Here is a 23,309-nt window from a genome sequence, read left to right as displayed (position 1 = left end):
GTTACATGAGTTCTATAGATAAAAGCCTCAAAATAACCAAGGGGGTGGGCAGGGAGAGCAGGGGTGAGCAAAAGGGAGTCATTTAGATGGGACAGTTCTGGCCTATGGACATGTCCTACTTAGAGGCCATTGCTCCTTGCTCTCCATATTCATCCAGCTGCAGCCTCCGCCCTCCAGAGCCTCTGTCCCAATGGCTTGACATGAAGAACTTTTGCCAGGTTTTGAATCAGATCACGCTGCCTTCATCACTAGGGTGTCTCCTGGCAGCTAGCAGCCACGTGAACAGTGCTTGCCATCTCTCCCCTCCAGCAATGGCTCTACTCACTCCTCTTCCCTAGGTGTCAGGTTTACTCTGATTTATTTAGCCTTGGCTGGAGAGAATATAAAGATGATCAGATAGTGCCCATTTCTACAAGAGTGCCCCAGGCAGCACATTTTAGGAGAGAGAGAGAGAGAGAGAGAGCGAGAGAGAGAGAGAGAGAGAGAGAGAGAGAGAGAGCGAGCGCCCTGTAGCAGGGAAGGCAGTAGTATCCAGGGGAAGATAAGGGCTGCTGTGCCATTTTGGGTGGGTAGCAAGCAGTGAGACAGGGAACTTTCTGCTTCACATTTGGGCTTTTAATTGCTAGCTTGGAACACTGCATTCTTCTTTCCGGATTTGGTGGCTTGTGTTTTTGTCCTTGAGATCCTTGCATTTCTGATGTGGATCTTTTTGTCCTGGCTAGGACTTTGACATTTCACTTGGGCCCCAATTTTTTTTTTAATTTCAAAGCTGATACCTACCTTCATTACCTTTGCCTTGCCACCCCACACAGGATGTAAGCACGTGATCTTTGGTCTTTTATTTGCATACTCCACTAGTCCTGACTTCATTGGCGGGAAGTGACTGGCCAGACCTAGGCTGTCTTGCTGGCTGCCTTCCTTGCTGGGCTCCAACTTATCTCCTATGTACACAGCCCTTGGAGTTCAGAGGCCTCTGCTGACTTCTGCCCAACCTCTCGCTCTCAGCACCCAAGCCCCCACTAGTATATACAGGAGCAGAGGAAGACTAGGACTAGAGGAAAAAGAAGAGGAGGCTGGAGACAGGCTGGGAGAGGTTCAGAAGCCCCAGGCATCCCCCATTCCAGCCCTGTCCACCTGTTTGCTGTGGTCACAGAAGAAAAGGACAGATAGAAATATAGGAAATAAGGTCCAGTACCTTTTGGGCAGTGGTGTAGTTGGCTGTGGCACCTAAGATGTCTCAAGACATGGGAGAGCTCACCCAGACCAGGTTGCAGAAGATCTGGATTCCACACAGCAGCGGCAGCAGCGGGCTGCAACGGCGAAGGGGCTGTAAGTGGGGTTTACTACCATGGGCTTCAAGGTGGTGTTAGCAGAGGGGGTGTAGAAGAACAAGGATGCTCCCATCCACTCCCCCCACCATCTAAAAGTTGGAATATATGAATAGCTGATGGAATATCTGTAAGATAATAAGAATGTCAGGAAAGGTGAGGAGAGAGAGAAAGAGGAAGACAATGTTCAAGAATGAGGATTAGGTAAAGACCACCTTAATCAAAGGGATCGTTGACTAGATTTTTTTTTTCCTTTTGTATCTAGAGCTTATTTGTAATTATTCATGTTTGAAACTTGAGGTTTCTAGTTTGAAAATGTTCAGAGATTACCTAGAATGTGGCATTTTTGTTACTTCTATTGATGTGTCTGGAAATTGGTCTTGTCTGATTGTGCCTGGGTGAAATAAGGTGATGGTTCTTGGCATCACCTCTCAGGAGACAGGTGCTGCGTACACAACAGCACTATGTCACTGGTCAGCATCTGTCCTCCCCGTCTGAAAGCTCCTTCTAAGAAGTCAATACCTGCCTCAGCTGAGAAAGGCTGAGTGTTCTCTCTCCTGCATTGCCTTTGTAGTACAATAAAGACCCTCTTGCCGCTCTGAGAATTAGAGGAAAAGACAGTGTTTTTCTGCTACCTGCTGATGTCGTGCTCATTAAAAAAAATTATAAAGGAGCAGAGGCAAAGCAGAGGCAAACAAAACCTGTAAATATATTTTTACTTTTATACTTTTATTGGTACGCTGTAATTATACATCATAGTGAGATTCAAAGTGATACAAACACACACACACACATATATATACATATATATATATATATGACTTTTAACTGGAAGCATAGCATTTCTATAGATAACAGGACAATTGTGGACGGAGGTGTTTTCATCTCAAGAATTATGGCCTGAGGAGCCAGACGGTGGGTGGAGATAAGGCAGCTGTGGACTGTAGGATCCAGACATTTAAAACACCAGCTGACCAAGCTAGAAGAGGTCCAGGTTCAGGGTTATTGGGGAAGCAGTAGTTGCTTAGAGGGTCTAAGAAAATGTAGGATGTTAAATATAGTTTGTAGGATATAGGGTTAAATAAGGTTTGTAGGACATAGTTTGTATGGATATAGGGTCAAAAGAGGAGTAGACAAAAACCAGCTTTCTGTTCCTCATGCTTCTCTCCACCAGCAATTTCACTCACTTATCTGGAGATCTAGAGGCTTGATGAGATAGTATTTCATCTTGCCCCTCCCCACCTCCTGCCTCTATGACCTTGGATTAGTCCTTTAACCTCTCTTGCTTCCATTTCCTCATTTGTAAAATGAAGCTACTAATAGTATTTTGTGAAGTTCAGATAAGCTAAAATATGTAAAATGCACATAGTATGCTCTCAGTTTAATGTTATTATTTAAAGGAGAAGGTGGTTGTGGGACCTTATTACCACCAAATCCCCATCATCAAGCCCTGAGCCTGGTACATAGCAGATGTTCAGTAAATGATCACTTTGTTACTTCTACTCTGTGATTCACCATACACAGCTATGGGGCTCTATGTGCATAAGACACTTTCTCTAATGATCCACTGAATTTCATCAGACCACTGATGATGAAAGTGTGGATAGTGGTTGCCAAGTCCTATCCAAAGCAATGTCTGCCTCACTTTACATGCTGAGGAGGCCAGGCTATTTGATCCCAGAAAGGTCTGGATCACCTTTTGCTTGGAGCATCCTCTCTTGAAGACATGCAGTTATGCTTGGTATGATGGTACATGTCTGTAATCCCAAAACTTTGGAGGCTGAGACAAGAGGACTGTAGATTTAAGACTGGTATTGTGCGGTAACTTAAAACGATCCTGTTTCACAATAAACAAATAAAATAGGGCTGGAAGTATAACTCGGAGGTAGAATGCCCCTGGGTTCATCTAGCAGTACTAAAATGGCAATAAACAAGATGTATGATCACTTAATGATGTGGTTTTGAATATTAAGTACATCAACATATGCAAAGGGCTCAGAAGCTCTGTGTATTTTTTTCTCATTCAGCATTCACATGCATTTGTAGCTTGTTTATTCTGTTTGCTGTGTGCTATTTTGTTTTGTGAATATCCATAGTTTATTTTCCCATCTTATTGTTGATTAACACTTAAGTAGTTTTTGGGACAGTGTGTGTTCTCATACCTCCTGGTAAAGCAAGCTCTTCCATCTTGTCCTCCTCATGCATGGAATGTCTATTTTCGGCCTGTTGTTCTTCCACATAAATTTTGGAACCAGTTTTTCAAGCTATACACACACAGACAGAACTTTTGGTAATTTGAAATTATGTTCACTCTGTATATCAATTTGAGGAGAGTTAACATATTTGCGATATATTTAGTGTTCCTTAAGCATAGTATGTCCCTCCAAATATATAGATGTTTTCAATCTACATAGGGCATGTACATAATTCTAAGGTTTCTTTATTTTGTTGCTGTTGTAAACAGAACTTTTTTAGAAAAGTAAATTTTATAGAAGTTTGATGCTAATGTATACAAGCATAATTATTTTATATACCAGATTTGTAATTAGCAAAGCCTGCTAAAATGTATTCATTATGGTAATTTCTGTATAAATGTCAGATTTCATATTCCACCTCCAATTCTTAGAGTTTTTTTCTGTGCTAAGGATTGAACCCAGAGGCATTCTACCTTCAAGCTATACCCCCAACCCTCTTTATTTTTCATTTGAAACAGGATCTTGCTAAGTTACTGAGGGTCTCACAGAGGCTGGCCTCAAACTTGTGACCCTCCTGTCTCAGCTGTCTAAGTACTGGGATTATAGGCATGTACTATTGTATCCAACTCCAATTCTTATGTTTTTAAATCTATTTTTATTATATACTGCTAAGACCTTCCACTTCCAACACACACATACACACATACACACACATGCAATGTGCGGTATAATGTTGCGCAGAAGTGTAAATAGTGTACATTCTTATGTTGATCCTGCTTTAAAGGGAATGCTTTTGAAGTTTCATCATTCCGTTAATTTTATGTCATTTTTGGTAGATTCCATTTAACAGATTAAGGAAATTTCTGTTTATTCCTAGTTTACCAGTATAATTTTTAAAAATATTTGTTAATGATGAATTTTATTAAATATGTTTTCTGTATCCACTGAGATGACATGATTTTTAACCTGTTAGTGTGGTATATTGCATTCGAGTATTTTTGTGTCTATGTGTTAAACTAATATTACAGTCCTGGGATAATGAAAAACTCCTAGATTTAAAAAACAATTTTTTTTAGTTGTTAGCCGGGCATGGTTGCCCACATTTGTAATCCCAGCGCTTGAGAGGCTGAGACAGAAGGATTGCACAGGTTCAAAGCCAGCCTCAGCTACTGAGTGAGGCTCTCAGCAACTTAGTGAGACCCTGTTTGCAAATAAAGTATAAAATAGGTCTTGGAGTATAGACCAGAGGTAGAAAAGCCCCTGTGTTCCATCCCCAGTACCACGAAAATAAAACAAAACAAATAAATACTAAAATGTGTTTATAATTTTAACATTTTTTCAGAAATGAGATTGGACTATATTTTTTTTTCATTCTCATGTTGTCCCTGTCTGATTTTGGTGTCAAGGTGATACTAACCTCATGCAATGAGATGAGAACTATTTTCTTTCATTCCATTCTCTGACAGTGTGTCCAAGGAACTATCTGTTCCTCAAATATTTGGCAGAACTTCCAGGTAAAATCATCCGGGTCTGGTGTTGCCTTAAAATTTTAACCGATATAATTTCTTTACAGTTATAGAATCACTTTCTACATAAGTCAAACTTGTTTGGCTATTATTTTCTATGAGTTTTCCTATTTCACATCAGTTTTCAAATTTACTTGTATAAAGTTATTGTCTTTGTATATTATTAATATCTGTTGAATTTGCAGTTCTATTCTCTCTTTTGTTCTAACATTGTGTTTTTATTTTTTCCTTTTTGATAAATCTTGCCAGAAATTTGTCACTTCTTTTTTTACTTTTGCTGATTTTTATTTTCTTTTAAAGTCAACAAATAATTGCATAGATCCCCCAAAATACTAACCTCCTGGGGATAGGTGGAACTGGAATGATCCAGAGAGACAATAGTAGCCTTGGGTATAATTCGGATGCACTCAGCAAATCTTTATCTGAAAAGGGGGCTATATACTAGAATCTATATGTTAGAGGGACAGGTATAGTTTTAAGAATATTTTTAATTAATTAATTTATTTACTTATTTATTTATTTATTTATTTTTCTGGTGCTGGGGATGGAACCCAGAGGCTTTCTACCTCCGGGCTACACTCCCACACCTATTTTCTATTTTATTTGGAAACAGAGTATCACTAAGTTGCTGAGAGCCTAAGTAGCTGAGGGTGGCTTTGAACCTGCACGATCCTCTTATCTCAGCCTCCCAAGTACTGGGATTACAAGCATGTGCCACCATGTCTGGCTAATATATTTTTTTTTAATTTTTAACTGATGTACAAAAACATAAAATTTGTATATATTTGCTTTCTTAGTCTCTCTACCACTTACCAGTTGCCCTCAGTCCCTTTCCCAGTACCCCTGGGACATACTGGTTATCATCTAGCAACTAAGAATCAATGCCTGGCACAGCAAAGGCCTTTAGTAGTGGGCACCAGCACTTGGGCTAGTTTCTGTTTGGATAGAGCAGTGCCTCCACCATTTCCAGTTTAATTCCATTCTGGTCAGAGAAAAATGCTCATATTATTTTAATTATTTGCAATCTGCTGATATTTATTTACTTTATGGAGCAACATGTGGTCAATTTAGTAAGTGTTCCATGAGCACTTGAAAAAAAACATGCATTTTATATTTGTGTTTAATGTAACATATACTTCAGTTAAGTCCTATGTATTAGTCTGGCTCTGAATATATTCTTTGGTTTGTACTGCCTATTGATGTGGAAAATTTGTAATGTCTCCTGGTAATTATATTAATCATGCAAGTTTGTAAATGTTACAGACAAATTTAGAAATTGCTATATTTTTGATGAGTTGGATATTTTGTCAATATGCAAGGTAATCTTTAATAATATCTAGTAATTTAGTATTGTCCACATATTTGCCCTATAATAAAAAGTTTCCCTTGATATAAATATACCTACATTTGATTTACTTAGCCGAATATTTTCCTGTTATGTTCCTATAGTTTTAAAAATATTTGATACAAATATAATTCACATAACATAAAGTTCACCATTTTGAAGTGTACAAGGCAGTATTTTCAAGTACAGTCACATGGTTGTGCTCATCATTATTAATTCCAGGACACTTTATTAATTGATACATAATTGTACATTTTTATGGGGTAAAATGGTAGTAAAATAAATTTAGGGGTTTATTTCTGGGCTCTCAGTTCTATTCCATTAGTTTTTTTTATATTCCATTAGTTTATATGTCTATCCTTATGCCACTACCACATGATTTGGGTTACTATAGTGTTCACATATAATAAATTTGACATATAGTGAGTTTTTACTATGGAAAATTTTATTTTTTTATTTTTATGTGGATCATATTGAAATTGGCAAACGTTCAGACTGTGCTTGGTGCCCTCTTTACTACTGTATATTTTAAAATTACAAAGCATGAATTAGCCAAATTTTTTCTTTTAAAGATTGTTTTGGCTATTCAAGGCCCTTTGAATTTTCATAATTGAAATCCATAAAATGGATTTTAGTATCCATTTGTCAATTTCTGCAAATAATCAACTGGGATTTTTGATAAGGGCTGCATTGAATTTCTAGATCAGTTGGAGAGTATTGCTATCTTAATGATAATAAGTCATAGGTTCATAAACATGGCGTGTTGTTCCATTTATTTAGGTCTTTAACTTTTTCAATGGTTTTGTAGTTTTCAGAGTATATTTTCATGTTTTGTTATTATTTTATTGTTTTTTATGATATTGTAAGTGGAATTACACTATTTCTTGATTGCATTTTATTGTTCATGACTACTTTATAGAAATCAAATTGATTTTCATGTATTGCTCTTGTTTCCTGCAGTATTGATAGACTATTCTATACTTTATTTATTGCGTTCCTTGGTATTTTCTATATACAAGATATGTCATCTGCAAATAGAGATAGATTTATTTCTTCTTTCCTAATCTGGGTGCATTTTATATATTTTTCTTGCCTTGTTACACTGACTAACATCTAGTAGAATGTTGAAAAGATGATAGAAAGCCTTCTCTTGTTCCTAATCTTAGGGGAAAACATTTAGTTGTTCACTATTAAGTGTGATCTTCACAGGTAAACCTGTGAGATTTTCATAGATGTCCTTTATCATTTGAGGAGTTTCTCTTCTATTTTTAGTTTAGTTTTTTTTTTTTTTTTTTTTTTTTTTGCGGGTCTGGGAATGGAACCCAGGGGCATTCTACCTCCGAGCTACATCCCCTGCCTTATTTTTTATTCTTTATTTTGAGACAGGGTCTCATTAAGTAGCGGAGGGCTTCACTAAGTAGCTGAAGCTGTTCGCGAACTGTGATCCTCCAGTCTCAGCCTCCTGAATGCTGGGATTACAAGCGTGCGCCACCACGCTCGGCATTTGTGTGGTTTTATCATGAAGTGGAATTTTATTTTTCAGATGCTTTGCACTTGTATTGACATGATGATCATATGGTTTTTGTTCTTTATTCTATTGAAGTGGGATATTACATTAATTGATTTTTAAGGGGTGTAGTTACTGAATGGGGTTTCGGTCATCTCAAGACTCTACTGGAGGATCCATTCCCTAACTCACTGACATGGTTCCTGGCAAGTTTCAGCTCCTCAGGGAACATTCAAATGTGTCCTCAGTTTCCAACTGATTACTGGTCTAAGACAAACCTCAGTTCCTTGCTACATGTTCTTTACCAATGGGAAGCTCCCAATATCACAACTGGCTTCCAACAGAGAAAAACAGGGAGAGAACATAACAAGAAAGAAGCAAAGTATTTTGTGACAATATGTTAGAAGTGAGCCGGGCGTGGTGGCGCACACTTGTAATCCCCGCACTTGGGAAGCAGAGACAGGAGGATCGTGCAGGTTCGAGGCCAGCCTCTGCCGGCTTAAGACACCCTGTTTCCAAATAAAAATTATAAAATAGGTCTGGGAGTGTAGCCCAGAGGCCGAAGGCCCCTGGATTTCATCCCCAGTACCACAAAAAAAGTGATATTTCATCACTTTCCTGTATTCTATTGGTTAAAAGCAAGTCACCAAACTCAGCCCACATTACCAGAAAGAAGTGACTATACAATGTCATTAGGCAGGGGTCATTAGGAATTATGTTATATGCTGCCTGTTGGACCTGCTGGATTCATTCCATAGGCCATGATACATAGCTTGGAAAACACTGCTCTAGGCTACCAGGAAAATAATGGATTTTTGTGCTTACTTACCCTTTTAATTATAATTTTTAATTTTAATCACCTCTGGCTTCTGATGATTTTCCTAACTCATACCAGCTCAATCACACTAAATTTGCCTTAAATCTAGTATTTTTGTGTTTTGTATTGAGAAAGGTTCTTTACAAATCTAGTCCAAACTTTTTTTTCCAGAAATGGTAATATCTCCTATATATTTTCTAAAATGTCCAACTTAAGTAAGATACTGTACAACATAAAATTACATGGAAGTTTACACAAGAGCTTGGAAAGAATGTGCCTAGCTCTCATAAAATCCTTTTCTAAATAAAAATTTATGGTAAAATAAAGTGGACTATATAGGACGGAAAGAGTTTGGGAAGTGAATGCCTACCTATATCAGTCCTGGGAATATACGTTTTATTTCTTAACTTTTATTTTGAAATAATTTTAGATTTAGAAGAGAATTATAGATTTCCTGCATATTCTTTACCCAGATTCCAATTAAAGTTATCACTTTACAATAAGCATGGCTCATTGGTCAAGATTAAGAAATTGACTTTGGTAGGTCGGGCGTGGTGGTGCATGCTTGTAATCCCAACATTCAGGAGGCAGAGACCAAAGGATCACAGTTCGCTGACAGCCTCAGCTACTTAGCGAGGCCCTTCGCAACTCAGTGAGACCCTGTTTCAAAATTAAAAAGACTAAAAAATTAGAGCTGGGGGTGTAGCTTGGAGGTAGCATTCCCCTGGATTTCACCCCCAATACTGCAACAAAAAAAGAAAGAAATTGACTTTCGTATATTACTATGAACTAAACCAGAGAGTTGATTCAATTTCCTCCATTTTTCCACTAATGTCCTTTTCATGTTCCAGGAAATCTAGCATGCCACATTGAATTTAATTGTCATATATATTTAAATCCTTCAGTTTGGTAGTCTTTCCATCTTTCCTTCCTTTTTTTGTACTGGAGCTGAAATCTGGGGCATTCTACCTCTGGGCTACCCCTATTTTATTTAATTTTTTTAAATCTGGAAACAGGGTTTCACTGAGTTGCCGAGGCTGGTCATGAACCTGAAATCCTCATGTGTCAGTCTCCTAAGCATTGGGATTACAAGTGTGTTCCACCTCGTCTGGCACTCTTCTTGCTTTTCATGACCTGAACAATTTTGGTCAGATGTGTGTGTGTGTGTGTGTGTGTGTGTGTGTGTGTGTGCGCGCGCGCGCATGTGAGCATATAGTAGCCCTCAATTTGCGATTTTCTGGTATTTTCTAATAACTGGAGATATGTGTTTTAGGAAGAATATTCGAGTGATGAAGAGCCCCTCTCATCACAGCACATCAGACAGAACATGATATCACCATTACGTATTACTGATATTAACCTTGAATATTTAGGTTATGTGGAGTCTTCCACATGTCTTTTCTATACATTATTCTTTGGAAATGATTCACTAAGTCCAGCCCACACTAAAGGCAAGGGGAACTAAATGCCACTCCTGGGGGGAGGAAGATTAAATAACTTGTAGATATATATTAAAACTACCATATAATTTGGTTAAAAATCTGTATGCCTATGCAAATATTCAGATTCGCCTTAAAATTTCACTCATTGATTTTAGCATTCACTTGTGCATTATGACTGCAAAAATCATTATTTTGTTGTATATAATACTAGTAATTGAACTCAGGAGGTTATACCACTGAGCAGCATCCCCAGACTCTTTTTTTTTTTTTTTGAGATAAGGTCTTGCTAAATTGCTGAGGCTGGTCTTGAATTTAAAATCCTGCTGTCTCAGCCTCCTGAGTTGCTGTCATTGCAGGTATGTGCCACCACACCCAGAGGTGACTGTAGCAGTTATTATAGTGATGTTCTAATGGTGATTTTCTTGCTATTATTTTTCTACATTTATTATTTGAAATATTTCTATAAGAATATTTTAACTTTGTTCCCCATTTATTTATCTGGTCAGTTGTTTATGTTATCTGTATGGGCTCACAAATTTTATCTTATTCTTTCGGTGAAAATTCAGTAGTACTATGCTTATTTCTTTTGTTTATTGGTCAACTTATTCCAGCGTTTGCCCTTGGGAGCTCTTCCAGGCTGGCTCCTGTGTCTTTTAAATGTATTATATTAAAAATTAACCATAATACATAAACCATTTCTGACCACTATAGTGGTTATTCTAGACTTTCTCTGTAGTTTATTACTGGCTTCTTTTTCAGACAGTGAGATACTTGGCTCCCATTACCTCTAATTCCTCAATTTATTTATTGGTTTATGTAACTTCATTTATTCAACTTTATTGTACTGATAGTTACCAAATCATTAACCCATATCCCTGTAAGAAACACATTTACAAACTACAGTGTATGTGCAGTTATTTCTGTCATTAATCTTGCAATATTAGTCATACCACTATTTTTCACAGTTACTTATTTCTATCTCCACCCACATGGTGAAGCTATACTATACACTTGTAATACAGTTACATCATTTCATAACAAACTGTATTCAATACTGGGTTCCTCAGATATTTTAGTTAATTGTTTTAAAAGACGAAATACATAAAACTCACTCCTGTGGGTTTTGACAATTACATAAAATCAGATATCTATTTTCACAGTGCCATACAGATAAATTCCACCACAGATACTACACCTAGTTATATCTTTTATTTCTTTACTGAGTTTTTCTATTTTTAATATGCATTCCAGTATCATTTGTTATTGCTCACTCGAGCACTTTTATACTACAGAACTTAAAATAATTCCAGTGTCTCATCTCATCATTCATGGACTTTCATGGCTCTTTGCATGCTGACTGTATTAGTTAGCTTTTCAGTACTACCAGGAAATACATGAGGCAGCCCATTTAGAAGAGAAAATGTTTATTTGGCTTGCAGCTTGGGAGATTCAAAGTCTAAGAATGAACTGTGAGTGAGGGAAATTGGTTTGGGCTCTGATGAGGGTGGCAGACAATAGCACATCATGGTGGGAGAACATGTAGGAAGAGCAAGTGGCAGTATCTTGAACAGGAGCAGAAAAATAAAAAGGATGGGCAGGGTCAGGCTTGCTTCTTTTATTGTAATTCACCAACAGGAACTCAAGGGGTCTCTTGCGGATTACTAAGCAGTTTCACATAAAGTACATCATCCCACCAGTGACCTAATGACCTCCACCTAGGCCTGACTTCTCAACAATACCGCCCTTTTGACCAGCTCGTCAATCACAGTGGACCCTTGGGGAATGTAATTAAACCATATCCAGCTGGTGTGGTGGCACACACCTGTAATCCCAGTACTTGAGAGACTGAGACAGGAGGATCACACAGATTTGAAGCCAGTCTTGGTTATTTAGTGAGGCACGCTACAATTTAGTGAGATACTGTTTCCAAATAAAAAAGAATAAAATAGGTCTGGAGTATAGCTCGGAAGTAGAATGTCCCTGGGTTTCATCCCCAGTACCACACACATACAAAAATCCAAATCATAGCATGATTTTTAGTTTATACCTTGGAATTTTTAAGTATTGTTTGGAGATACTAAATCTTGTTTACATCCTATGGAAAAGGTTGACATTTTCTAGAGCATTAGATCAATTTTCAAAGCTTTTGCAGTAGTGCTATTTAAGTTGTCCTGTGTGTGCACCACCTAGTGGTCAGTCTGGGACGTGGGTAAAGGTCTCCTGGCCAGTTGAGCTTCTAAATCCCTGTTATGCTAATTAGGATTAAAACACTCTCAAATCATAGGTATACTCTTTCCTCTTTCATGTTTTCAATATTTTTCCCATTCCATAGGCTCCCTCTTTCTATCTCCTGTTCAGAAACTATCCAAATTGCAGAAGAGAGTCAAAACTTGTATGACGTCTACTTGTGTTCTCTTGACACAATCTACAGAAAAAGTATTTTATTCCACAGAGTTGTGTTTTTGTGTGTGTGTGTGGGTCTGGGGATAGAACCCAGGGGCATTCAACCTCTGAGCTACACTCCCTGCCCTATTTTTTATTCTTTATTTTGAAACCGGGTCTCACTGAGTTGCAGAGGGCCTCACTCAGTAGCTGAGGCTGTCTGCAAACTGTGATCCCCCGGTCTCAGCCTCCTGAATGCTGGGATTACAAGCGTGCGCCACCACGCCTGGCATATATATATATATATATATATATATATATATATATATATATATATATATATATATATTAGAAGGGATCTTACTATGTTTTCAGTGTGGACAATAAACTCACAATCTTCTTGCATGCATGCACCACCATGCCTGGCTTATAAATCTTTTTTTAAGCTTTTTTAGTGGCTCCTCTTAATTTACAGTGTGCCATTTTAGGTAATTTGCGTTTATCTTTATATAACAGTATACTGCTTCATGTGCTGAAAGTAACTTAGAGGAAAAAAAAGAAAGTAACTTAGAGCAAAATATTCTAAATTACTTCTCATTCTTATTGTCATTGTTGTAGTTAATTTCATTTCCACATATACTATAATCAAACAATACATTTTTACTATTATTACTTTAAACTGTTATATTTTAAGACATTTACGAATATCAAAAGCCAGGCATGGTGGTACAGGCTTGTAATTCCAGCATTTGGGAGGCGGAGACCTGAGGATTGCGGTTTGTGGACAGCCTTAGCTACTTGGTGAGACCCTTTGCACATCAGTGAGACGCTGTTTCAAAAAATAAAATTTATTATTGTACCCATTATTATTTCCTACATTATAATATAAGAAATTTTCTTCAGTGTTTTTGCCCTTGGAAGTGAAGAAATTGAGGGAAAAATCGTTCTTGAGTTATCAGAAATGTTATTATTCTAGTCTCTGTCCTCTCTTCTTTAAAATTGGATTGTTAAATAAAATTCTGTTCTTATGTGTAAAAAAAAATAAATAAAAAGACTAAAAAATAGGACTGGGGGTGTATTTGGGAAGTAGAATGTCCCTGGATTCCATCCTTAGTACCGCAAGAAAAAAAAAAAAAGAATATCAAAAAGATTATGTTTCGCCTTCATTTTCCAACACTCTTCTTTTAAATATGTAAACTCAGTTTTCTGGCCTATGTCATATTTATTCTACCTAGAGAATTTCCTTAGCATTTCTTGTAAGGCAAGTATGCTGGTAATAAATGTTCTATTTTTATTTTTCTGAAAAAGTATTTAGTTTCCTTTCTTTTTTGCATCTTTAAAATTGTTTTAATACTTTTATTGGTGTATTGTAATTATACATTATAGTGAGGTTCAAAGTGATACAAATATACATGCACATATTACTAAGTGTGTTTTCCTGCTCCCCTTCTCCCTCCTGGTACATGCTAGCAAGATAGGCAATTGTGTCTTTATATTTGGACATAGCATTCTTTGAGCTGTTTCTTCAGTCCTCCTTTTCCCCCTTCTCAACTCCCTCTCCCAACCCCCTTCCACTGCTCTACGGGTCTTTTTATCTGAAATCCCTTTTGTTTCCCATTTTCTCCCTAGCTTCTACCTATGACTGTTTGAGACCTGTTGATCTCCCTTAGCATACAATTCTCTCTAGTCCCATCCATTTTCCTGGTAATGACAAGAGAAGAAATACAAATGGCCAACAAATATGTGAAAAAATGTTCAACATCCTGTATCCATCAGGGAGATGTGAATCTAAAACTACATGGAAACTCCATAAAGCTCTAGCAAGAATGGCAATTCTCAAGATTACAAACAATAACAAATGCTGGCGAAGATGTGGAGAAATAGGAACTCATGCACTGTGGTGGGAGGATAGATTAGTACAAACACTATGGAAAGCTGTATGGAAGTTTCCCAAAAGATGAGGAATAGAACCACCATGTGACCCAGATACCACCATTCCTCTGTATATTTCAAAAATTAAAGTCAGAATACCATAGTGATACATGTATATCCACATCTATACCAGCATAATTCTCAATAGCCAAATTATGAAACAAACTTAGGTTTCCATCAATAGATGAATAGGTTAAAGAAAATGTGGTATATGCACACAATGAAGTCTCACTTAGCCATAAAGAACAAAACTATGCTATTTCCCTTCAATTTTGGTGGTACTGTGAGTGGAACCCAGAGGCTTTCTACCTCCAGGCTATACTCCCAGACCTTTTTTTTTACATTTTATCTGGAAACAGGGTCTCACTAAGTTGCTGAAAGCCTCACTAAGTAGCTGAGGCTGGCTTCGAACCTGTGTGATCCTCCTGTCTCAGCCTCCCAAATGTGGGGATTACAAGCGTGGGCCACCACACCCGGCTATTTCCCTTCAATTTTGAAAGAGTTTTTTTTTGGGGGGGGGTCCTGGAAACCCTTCTACCTCCAGGCTACACTCCCAGACTTTTTATTTTTTATTTTTTATTTGGAAACAGGGTCTCTTTAGCCAGCGAGGCTGGCTTCGAACCTGCGCGATCCTTCTGTCTCCGCCTCCCAAGAGCAGAGATTACAAGCATGCGCCACCACACCCGGCTAAAAGATATGGTTGAAGCATTGAGAATTCCAGATTGACCGTTTTTCAACATTCTAAAAAGTTTTATTCCACTGTCTTTGCTCATCTGATTTCTGACAAGAAGTCTAATATAATTCTTGTTGTTTCTCTGTAAGTAAGGCATTCCCCACCCCACCTACCCTCTCCTTTCTGACTGCCTTCAGGTTTTATTTTTGTCCTGATTTTCTGCAATTTGAATTTGATATGTCTGGGTGTGGTTTTAGAAATTTACCATGCTTGGTGTTCTCTTGGCTCCTTATATCTATGGTTTGGTGCCAATCACTAATTTTGTACATTTTTGTCCATTATGTCTTCAGTATTTCTTCTGCCTCATTCTGTCTCCTCTTTCTGTATGTTTTTTAGTGGTACTGGGGTTCCTGGAAGCCCTTCTACCTCCGGGCTACACTCCCAGACCTATTTTTATACTTTTTTTATTTGGAAACAAGGTCTCTTAAGTCAGTGTGGCTGGCTTCGAACCAGGGCAATCCTCCTGTCTCCGCCTCCCAAGTGCGGGGATTACAGGCGTGCGCCACCACACACCCGGCCCCTTTCTGTATTCTAAGCACACTTAGAATACAGATCTTCCAATCTCTGCTTCCCAAGTACTGGGATTATAGATATGCACCATCATGCCCAGCTCATTATTGTTATTACTGATGCCTTTTAGAGTGGTAATGAGGAATAGGAGAGCAGGATATTCTGTTATTCTGATTCTCAGTCTTTGGCAGCCTTACACTGAGTGTTGGAGGTATGACCATCTCAAGTATTCCTGCCTTTCCTTCAAATGTAATGGTGGACCTAGTACAGTTTTCTTCCCTTTCTGGTTTAGGTATATATTGTACTCCTGAATATTGTTCAACAGCTTGTGGGCATTTTGTACTTTTTTTCCCTTTCTTTACTCATTTCCTCACTTTTGTTTTTCTTGCACTTACATTTGATTTTTCTTACACTATCCATTCCCTGGCTGAAATTAGCTCTCTGATCTTTCCAATAAAACCTTAGTCATAGCTACTTAAAATTTTCAGTCTGATAATTGCAACATTTGCATCATAACTGGTACTGATGACAGCCTTGTCTTTTTGGACGTTTTTGCTGACCTCAGTTCTTCCCTTTTTTGCTACTTCCTGGAGACCTCCAATCTCTTGCAAATCTTATGGCTATATTTCACTACTTCATTTATTTATTTATTTGTACTGGGGGTTGAACACAGAGTTATTCTACCTCTGAGCTCCACCTTTCCTCTTTTTAATTTTGAAATAGGGACTCACTAAGTTGCTAAAGCTCTAAATTGCTGAGGCTGGCCTCGAACCTGTGATCTTCCAATCTCTGCTTCCCAAGTACTGGGATTATAGATATGCACCATCATGCCCAGCTCATTATTGTTATTACTGATGCCTTTTAGAGTGGTAGTGAGGAATAGGAGAGCAGGATATCCTGTTACTCTGATTCTCAGTCTTTGGCAGCCTTACACTGAGCGTTGGAGGTATGACCATCTCAAGTGTTCCTGCCTTTCCTTCAAATGTAATGGTGGACCTAGTACAGTTTTCTTCCCTTTCTGGTTTAGGTTTATTCCCTATTTTTATCCTCCAACTGTGGACTTTTTGCCAGTGCCCTCAGCTTCTATCACCCTCCTGTCTTCAGATTAAGCCGTCTTCCCCAGAGAGATAGGGTAGATTGGTCTGAACTGAATTTCAGTGGTGTTGGCCATTTCACTGCCAGCTGCCAGTGTTCCCGGGCTCTAGTTTTTATTGTCTTTCCTTGAGTTTTTTTTTGTACCAAGAATTGAACCCAGAGACATTCTACCTTCATGCTACACTCCTAACCCCTTTAAATTCTTATTTATTTTTTTAAAAATAAGGTCTCGTTTAAGCTGGGCATGATGACACACATTTGCAATCCCTGTACTTGGGAGGCTGAGACAGAAGGATCAAGCAGGTTCAAAGCAGGTTCAACTACTTAGTGAGGTTTCAGCAACTTAGTGAAACCCTATTTCCAAATAAAATATAAAATAGGTCTGGGAGTGTAGCCCAGAGGTAGAAAGCCCCTCAATTCCATTCCTGGTACCACACCCAAAAAATAGACTCTTGCCTAGTTGTTGAATGTCTTGCAAAATTGCATAGGCTGTCCTCAAACCTGTAATCCTCCTGTAACAGCCTCTCAATTACTGAGATTACAGGTGTGTATCACCAGTATTGGCTCTTTCCCTGAATATTAAGGCCTTTTGCCCATAAGGAGCATAGAATAAATTGACTGGGCAGAATTTCAGCAATTTGGTTATTGTTCTGGTCCCCTACCTAAGCTAGAACTACTGGATATATTTTTCAGGATTCTTCTCAATATTTCCTATTAGCACCTGGTGGAATTCCTGGAGAAAATTATCAAAAGCATAAAAAACACCTATGTCTATAGTCCCTACATGCTTTATGTTCTCAGACTAGCCGTAAGCAATTCATTAATTATTTTTAGCTGAATATTATGCATTTCTATGTTGTTGGGAATTTCTATGTTGTTCAGCAGTATATACACCAACTAAGCAAATGTATGGGTCCTGTTGCTCCCTGTAAATGCCTTTTCTATAAGTTTGGGGTTAGCTATTTGCACTGCAACCTCAACTTTCTTTTGTTCAGGAGAAACCATTAATATGCAGCTTTTAGCATTTTTTGTAATGGTGGGAGACATGACCCTTCCAACCTCTGAGCTGATGCCAGAAGATCATATAAGTCTGAATAAACTTCCGAGCCTCTTTTTGTCTTCCAGCATCCATACCGCAGTTTACCAATTCCCCCACGATGGTGATCATGGTGGGCTTACCAGCTCGAGGAAAGACCTACATCTCCACGAAGCTCACACGGTATCTCAACTGGATAGGAACACCAACTAAAGGTATGTCTCAGAAACCCTTTGTTCTACAGCTCCACTACAGTATTAGAATTACTACCACTATTACTACTATACCACTACCACTATATTCTTAGAAATGTACCATTTTTTGAGTGCCTGACCACAGAGTATTCAGATGAAAGTCTACTCTCACCTCTGAGTAACATGTTGTTTTTATTACCATTAATATAATTGCCACATTATTGTTACTACTTTTATTAGAATTTTCATTTCTTCACCATTTCATAATTGAACAAACTAAGGCTAAGGAGTGAAATGCCTTGTCTAAAGACACATGGTTATGACAGAACCAGGATATGTTTGATTCCAAACCTGAAATTTACTATGCTGGGTCTACTACATTGACTCTACTGATGGGAAGAGAAAAAGATCGCATGTTAGCCTTGTCCTCCTGACCTCTCCTTTTCTCCAGTTTCTTCTATTTCTTTGTTTTGCTCATCCCCAAATCCTGTCTACCCTCAGTTCATCCTTTTCCTCTATCTTCTCTCTCTGCCTCTGTTTCTCTTCTCTCTCTCTCTCTCTCTCTCTCTCTCTCTCTCTCTCTCTCTCTCTCTCTCTCCCTCTCCTTCTCCTCTCCCTCTCCCTCTCCCTCTCCCTCTCCCTCTCCCTCTCCCTCTCCCTCTCCCTCTCCCTCTCTCTCTTCTGGGGCTTGAACCCAGGACCTTGTGCATGATAAGCTTACACTGTACTACCAAGCTACACCAAAATCTGTTTCCCCTTTTTTCAATTTATTTTTCCCTTCATTTACTTTCTCTTTACCTAATTCACCAGTAAAAAAAAAAAATCCTGATGGTTTTCTATGTGCCAAAACCCCTACTGGGTAATTGGGAATGAAAAAAAAAATGGATGCAACTTATGCCTTGTCCTTGAAGAATTCTTAACCTGACTAGGGTACATAAGGATACCTCACATCACCTAGGAATCTTCTAGCAGAGTTCTGATGGTGCTCACATGGGAAACTGCTAACTGAAAGGTAGCAGAACTTCCCAGCTAGGGCATATTTGAACTAAGTCCTACAGGAGGAGGAAAAAATGGTAGAAGAGAAGGTGAGAAGGAGTCCTAATGCAGGGAAACTGAACCTTTGCTAAGTAAAGGGGCACATGATACTCTGGCACATGGGTCTCTTCCCTGACCCCCATTTTTGCTGCTTGCTCCATTCCATCCAGTTCTCACAAAGGCCTCCAGAGTCGTATTTCAAAGCCCAAGGATGACATGCATGCAGCCTCCAATGGTCCCCTTGCCTTATAAGTTTAAACGCAGGTTCTTTATTTTTTAATTTTTTATTGGTGCACTGTATTCATACATCATAGTGGGATACAAAAAAAAACTTTTGTAGACTTACATGCACACATCGCCAGTCAACCCCCACCCGATCCCCACCCCATTTCCTCCCCATCCCTCCTTCCCATGCTTGGCTTAGTGGTTGACATCGAGTTTTATAGAAATTTATCCAAAATTAAAAATGATAATCTCACATAACAGTTTCATTTTAAACGCAGGTTCTTTAATCTTTCATTCAGGACCCCCCACCACTGGCCCATTCCAGGATGATGCATTATCCCCCAAATTTCTGCTCCCCCCACCAATGCCATACCTTTGCTTAAGCTGTTCTTCTACCCAGAATGGCTTAGTTCCCCACCCTCACCCCATACCCAACTGTAAAAGTCACCTACCCTAAAAGGCCTTGTCCAAATGCTGCTTTCTCTAAGAAATCTCATATCATCCCTTTTGTCTTTCCTTCTCCTTCACTATTTTGCATGACTCCATATTGTCATTGTCTGAGCACTTAACAGAATCCACAAGAGCTCTCTGTTTACTGATTTACTCCCTATCCTACCTGACAGGCTGTGATCTTCTTCAGGGCCCATCATGAAGATTTGGTTATACCGTGAGACCCAGTATTCATATCTAATTCCACAGAGTAGGCATCAAAAAGAATTTGTTGGATGGATGAATAAATGAAATATTACCTCTTTGGCTGCATATCCCCTTATTCCTCCTTTCCCTGCTTTCCTCTCTTGTTTTTTTTGTCATAATAAGAGGAAAAGTATAGCCTAGAGATTTAGAACTAAGTTCTACTTCATGATACAGAACAATGAAATAGCACTGGATTAAAAGCCAGAAGCTTCCACTTGATCTGTTATCAGCTTATTCTTTGATCCTTGGTGATTGATTTTACTCCCTGGATCTCTTTGTATTCATTTTTCCAATGGAACAAGGACATTTAAAGGATGATAGTTTATGATAAAGTAGAATAATTTGGAGCAAACAGACCTGGTTTTGAATCCCAGATTTCCACTTATTAACTGTGAAAGTTACTTCCTAACTTTGAACTTCACTTTTCTTATTTGTAAAGTGGGAGTGGCAATCTCTACATGTTAGGGCTCTTGTGAGGGTAAAAAATGTGCTGGTAGTCATGATTTGAAGCTTTAATAAGCACATGTTATAGCTATAAATTATGCCTTCTTCCACCTCTGAGGTCCCTCCAAGGAAGGACATTTTTTTGGCCACTGGATCTTCCCAACCTCTTCACTAGGGCTTCCTGCTTTCAGTGTTTAATTTAGGCCAGTATCGACGAGAGGCAGTGAGCTACAAGAACTATGAATTCTTTCTCCCAGACAACATGGAAGCCCTACATATCAGGAAGTAAGTATTCAACATTTTAGGGACTTATGCTACCCTTTGGCTGAGTGGGGGTGTTCTCTAGATAAGGAGGAATGGGACAGAGTTACTTGGGCCAGAGAGGAGACTATCTACACTCTCAAAGAGTAGTTGGGGAAATCTTTCCATTATCTTTCCAAAAGCCTGCTTCTGGTCCTAATGATTCCCTGCTACTGATCCTTTTACATTCTCCTACTTTTGACAGGAGAGAGAAGCTTATTAGCCTAGGATTTGAGATGAGAATCTCAATAGCATGGTCCACTCTAGCCTCTTCAGCCTCATCAGTTCAACCTCAAGGTCTCCCTCCCCTACATGATTCTGAGCACTTCCAGAATGGAGCCTGGGTCTCATTTATTCATCCACATTCTCATCGTAGAACTCGGCAATGAGCAATGACTAAGGAGATTTTTGTTGAAAGCATAAGTACATTGGCATTGTCCTGCCTCTGTTTACAGTATTACTCATGCCAAGGGTAACTGTAAAGACTTCACACCTAGGCCCTGCCTGGGTTCATAAGCCAGCTGAGCTTGAGATTCATTCGCTTAAAGATTGGAACCCTTAAAATTAGGTCTTCTGTCATTATTTAGCTTTTCCTGGTCATATCACTATATACCTGTCCCTAAGCTATACATACAGAGCTAGTTTCATCTGTGTGAGTGAGCCCTCTGTGTTTTGCATGGCATCTATACATGCTATATAAATGTTCAACAGATTAATAATTTAGCATAAGATACATTAGAGATAGTACAGAAGATAATGCAGGAAAAAGAAAGAGGAACCCACCATAGGGATAGGGATTGTCTATTTCTTTCTCAATCTCTTCCAGGCAGTGTGCCCTGGCAGCCCTGAAGGATGTCCATAAGTATCTCAGCTGTGAAGAAGGTCATGTTGCGGTAAATAAATTTCTACTTTTTCTTTGAGTATCTTCTGGAGCCAAAATAGCTAATATGTACTGAGCAATTTCTATGTTATGCATTATTCTAAATACTTGCTTATATTAATAATTTCACACTCCCTCTATGAGATTGGTATTGTTATTATGAAAGCCTGGATGAATGGCTTACAGAAAGATTAAATAATTTCCCAGGGTGGCACAACACATATGTGGCAGGGCCAGAAATGAAATCTAGATCATGCAGTTCCAGAATTCCCACTTATAACCACCACTTGGTCCTCCCCTAATAATTTGGCAGTGTTATAACTAGAATTTAAATCTTCAGCACAAACATTTTGGAGTTCTAGATGTTTACCCAAAATGCCTAGGCAATTTAATCTCATAGATCCTTGGGATAGGATCTGCAAATTTAAAACAGAAAGAAACCCCCAAGTATGCAAATAGTCTCATCTAAGATTCTGAGCACAGAGTTGTTTCTTGTTCTTGAGGACTTCTAAGGTGATAAGGAATGAAGAGGCCTCACCTAAGAGTTGAGGAAACCAGTTCTAGCTCTGCTTTGTTAGTGACTTAGGTCAAGGAAAGTCCTTCTTCTAGGATTCAGTTGTAAAATAACCCTAAAAAGCCCACAATATTTCTCAGGTCTTAAATACTCATAGAATATGGTATAGTTCTGGGCAGACAGTAAGGGCTTAATGAGTGCTTATGAAATCGCCATACTCCAATTCTTTTCTTTCCTTCAAAAAACCCTCTTCATCTAGGCATAGTGGTGCATACCTGGAATCCCAGTACTTGGGAGGGTGAGACAGGAGAATCACAGGTTGGAGGCCAGCCATGGCAACTTAGACTCTCAGCAACTTAGTAAGGCCCTCAGTAAATTAGTGAACCCTCTTTCAAAATAAAAAATAAAATGGGGCCGTGCGTGGTGGCGCATGCTTGTAATCCCTGCGCTTGGGAGGCGGAGACAGGAGGATGGCGCAGGTTCGAAGCCAGCCGCGTTGGCTTAAGAGACCCTGTTTCCAAATAAAAATATAAAAGTAGGTCTGGGAGTGTAGCCCGGAGGTAGAAGGGTTTCCAGGAACCCCAGTACCACCACCAAAAAAATAATAAAATAAATAAAATAAAATAGGGTCAGGGTGTAGCTCAAAGGTAAGATGTCCCTGTGTGTTCAATCCCTAGTAACACACACACACACACACACACACACACACACACACACACAAGTTTTAAGTTCTGTCTTTTCTAGCAGCCCTCCGCTTAGCACAGGGATGGATAAAGACTGAGTGTTCTATCAAGGATTCAAAGTAAGCTGATGTCATTACTCATCTAGGTTTTTGATGCTACGAACACTACCAGAGAACGACGGTCAATGATTCTACAGTTTGCTAAAGAACATGGTTACAAGGTACAGTAATAGTTCTACGTTTATCCTAATTATCCATCCCAAATACCAAAAAAGGCAAACTAGGGTACACAGAACAACCAAATCAGCCACCGTAGGCTCAGCATATTAATTTGATTGCCTAGCTTTTCACGATATAGTCAGAAACAGCAAAGGAGAAGTGTCATTTAGGTAATGGAAGATGATTGCTGAGAGGCTCACACTGGACCTGGGGGTGGTGATGATGATGATGAAGTGGACATAGCCATGGCACAAAGGCATCCATAAGAACTA

General features: G+C 38.8%; 1 protein-coding gene across 3 annotated transcripts in view; it reads left to right on the top strand.

Moving 5' to 3' along the window:
* Nucleotides 1-943: 943 nt before the first annotated feature.
* The window catches only part of PFKFB1 (6-phosphofructo-2-kinase/fructose-2,6-biphosphatase 1), a gene marked incomplete at both ends in the record, with an annotated part of 49,004 nt that continues 26,638 nt past the window's right edge, over nucleotides 944-23,309 (top strand). Inside the window, 5 exons of one of the 3 annotated variants that reach the window (XM_080719192.1) lie at nucleotides 944-1,329; nucleotides 17,938-18,063; nucleotides 20,634-20,727; nucleotides 21,569-21,635; nucleotides 22,965-23,039. In XM_080719192.1, the coding sequence (XP_080575318.1) occupies nucleotides 1,233-1,329; nucleotides 17,938-18,063; nucleotides 20,634-20,727; nucleotides 21,569-21,635; nucleotides 22,965-23,039 (459 nt within the window). The remainder of the gene's footprint in view (nucleotides 1,330-17,937; nucleotides 18,064-20,633; nucleotides 20,728-21,568; nucleotides 21,636-22,964; nucleotides 23,040-23,309) is intronic. The other 2 variants (XM_080719194.1, XM_080719193.1) reach the window with 2 other exon arrangements.

This window comes from Muscardinus avellanarius (genome assembly GCF_963383645.1).
Source record: "Muscardinus avellanarius genome assembly, chromosome: X".
NCBI classification, from domain to species: Eukaryota; Metazoa; Chordata; class Mammalia; order Rodentia; family Gliridae; genus Muscardinus; species Muscardinus avellanarius.
This window is presented reverse-complemented; position numbering and strand designations above follow the sequence as displayed.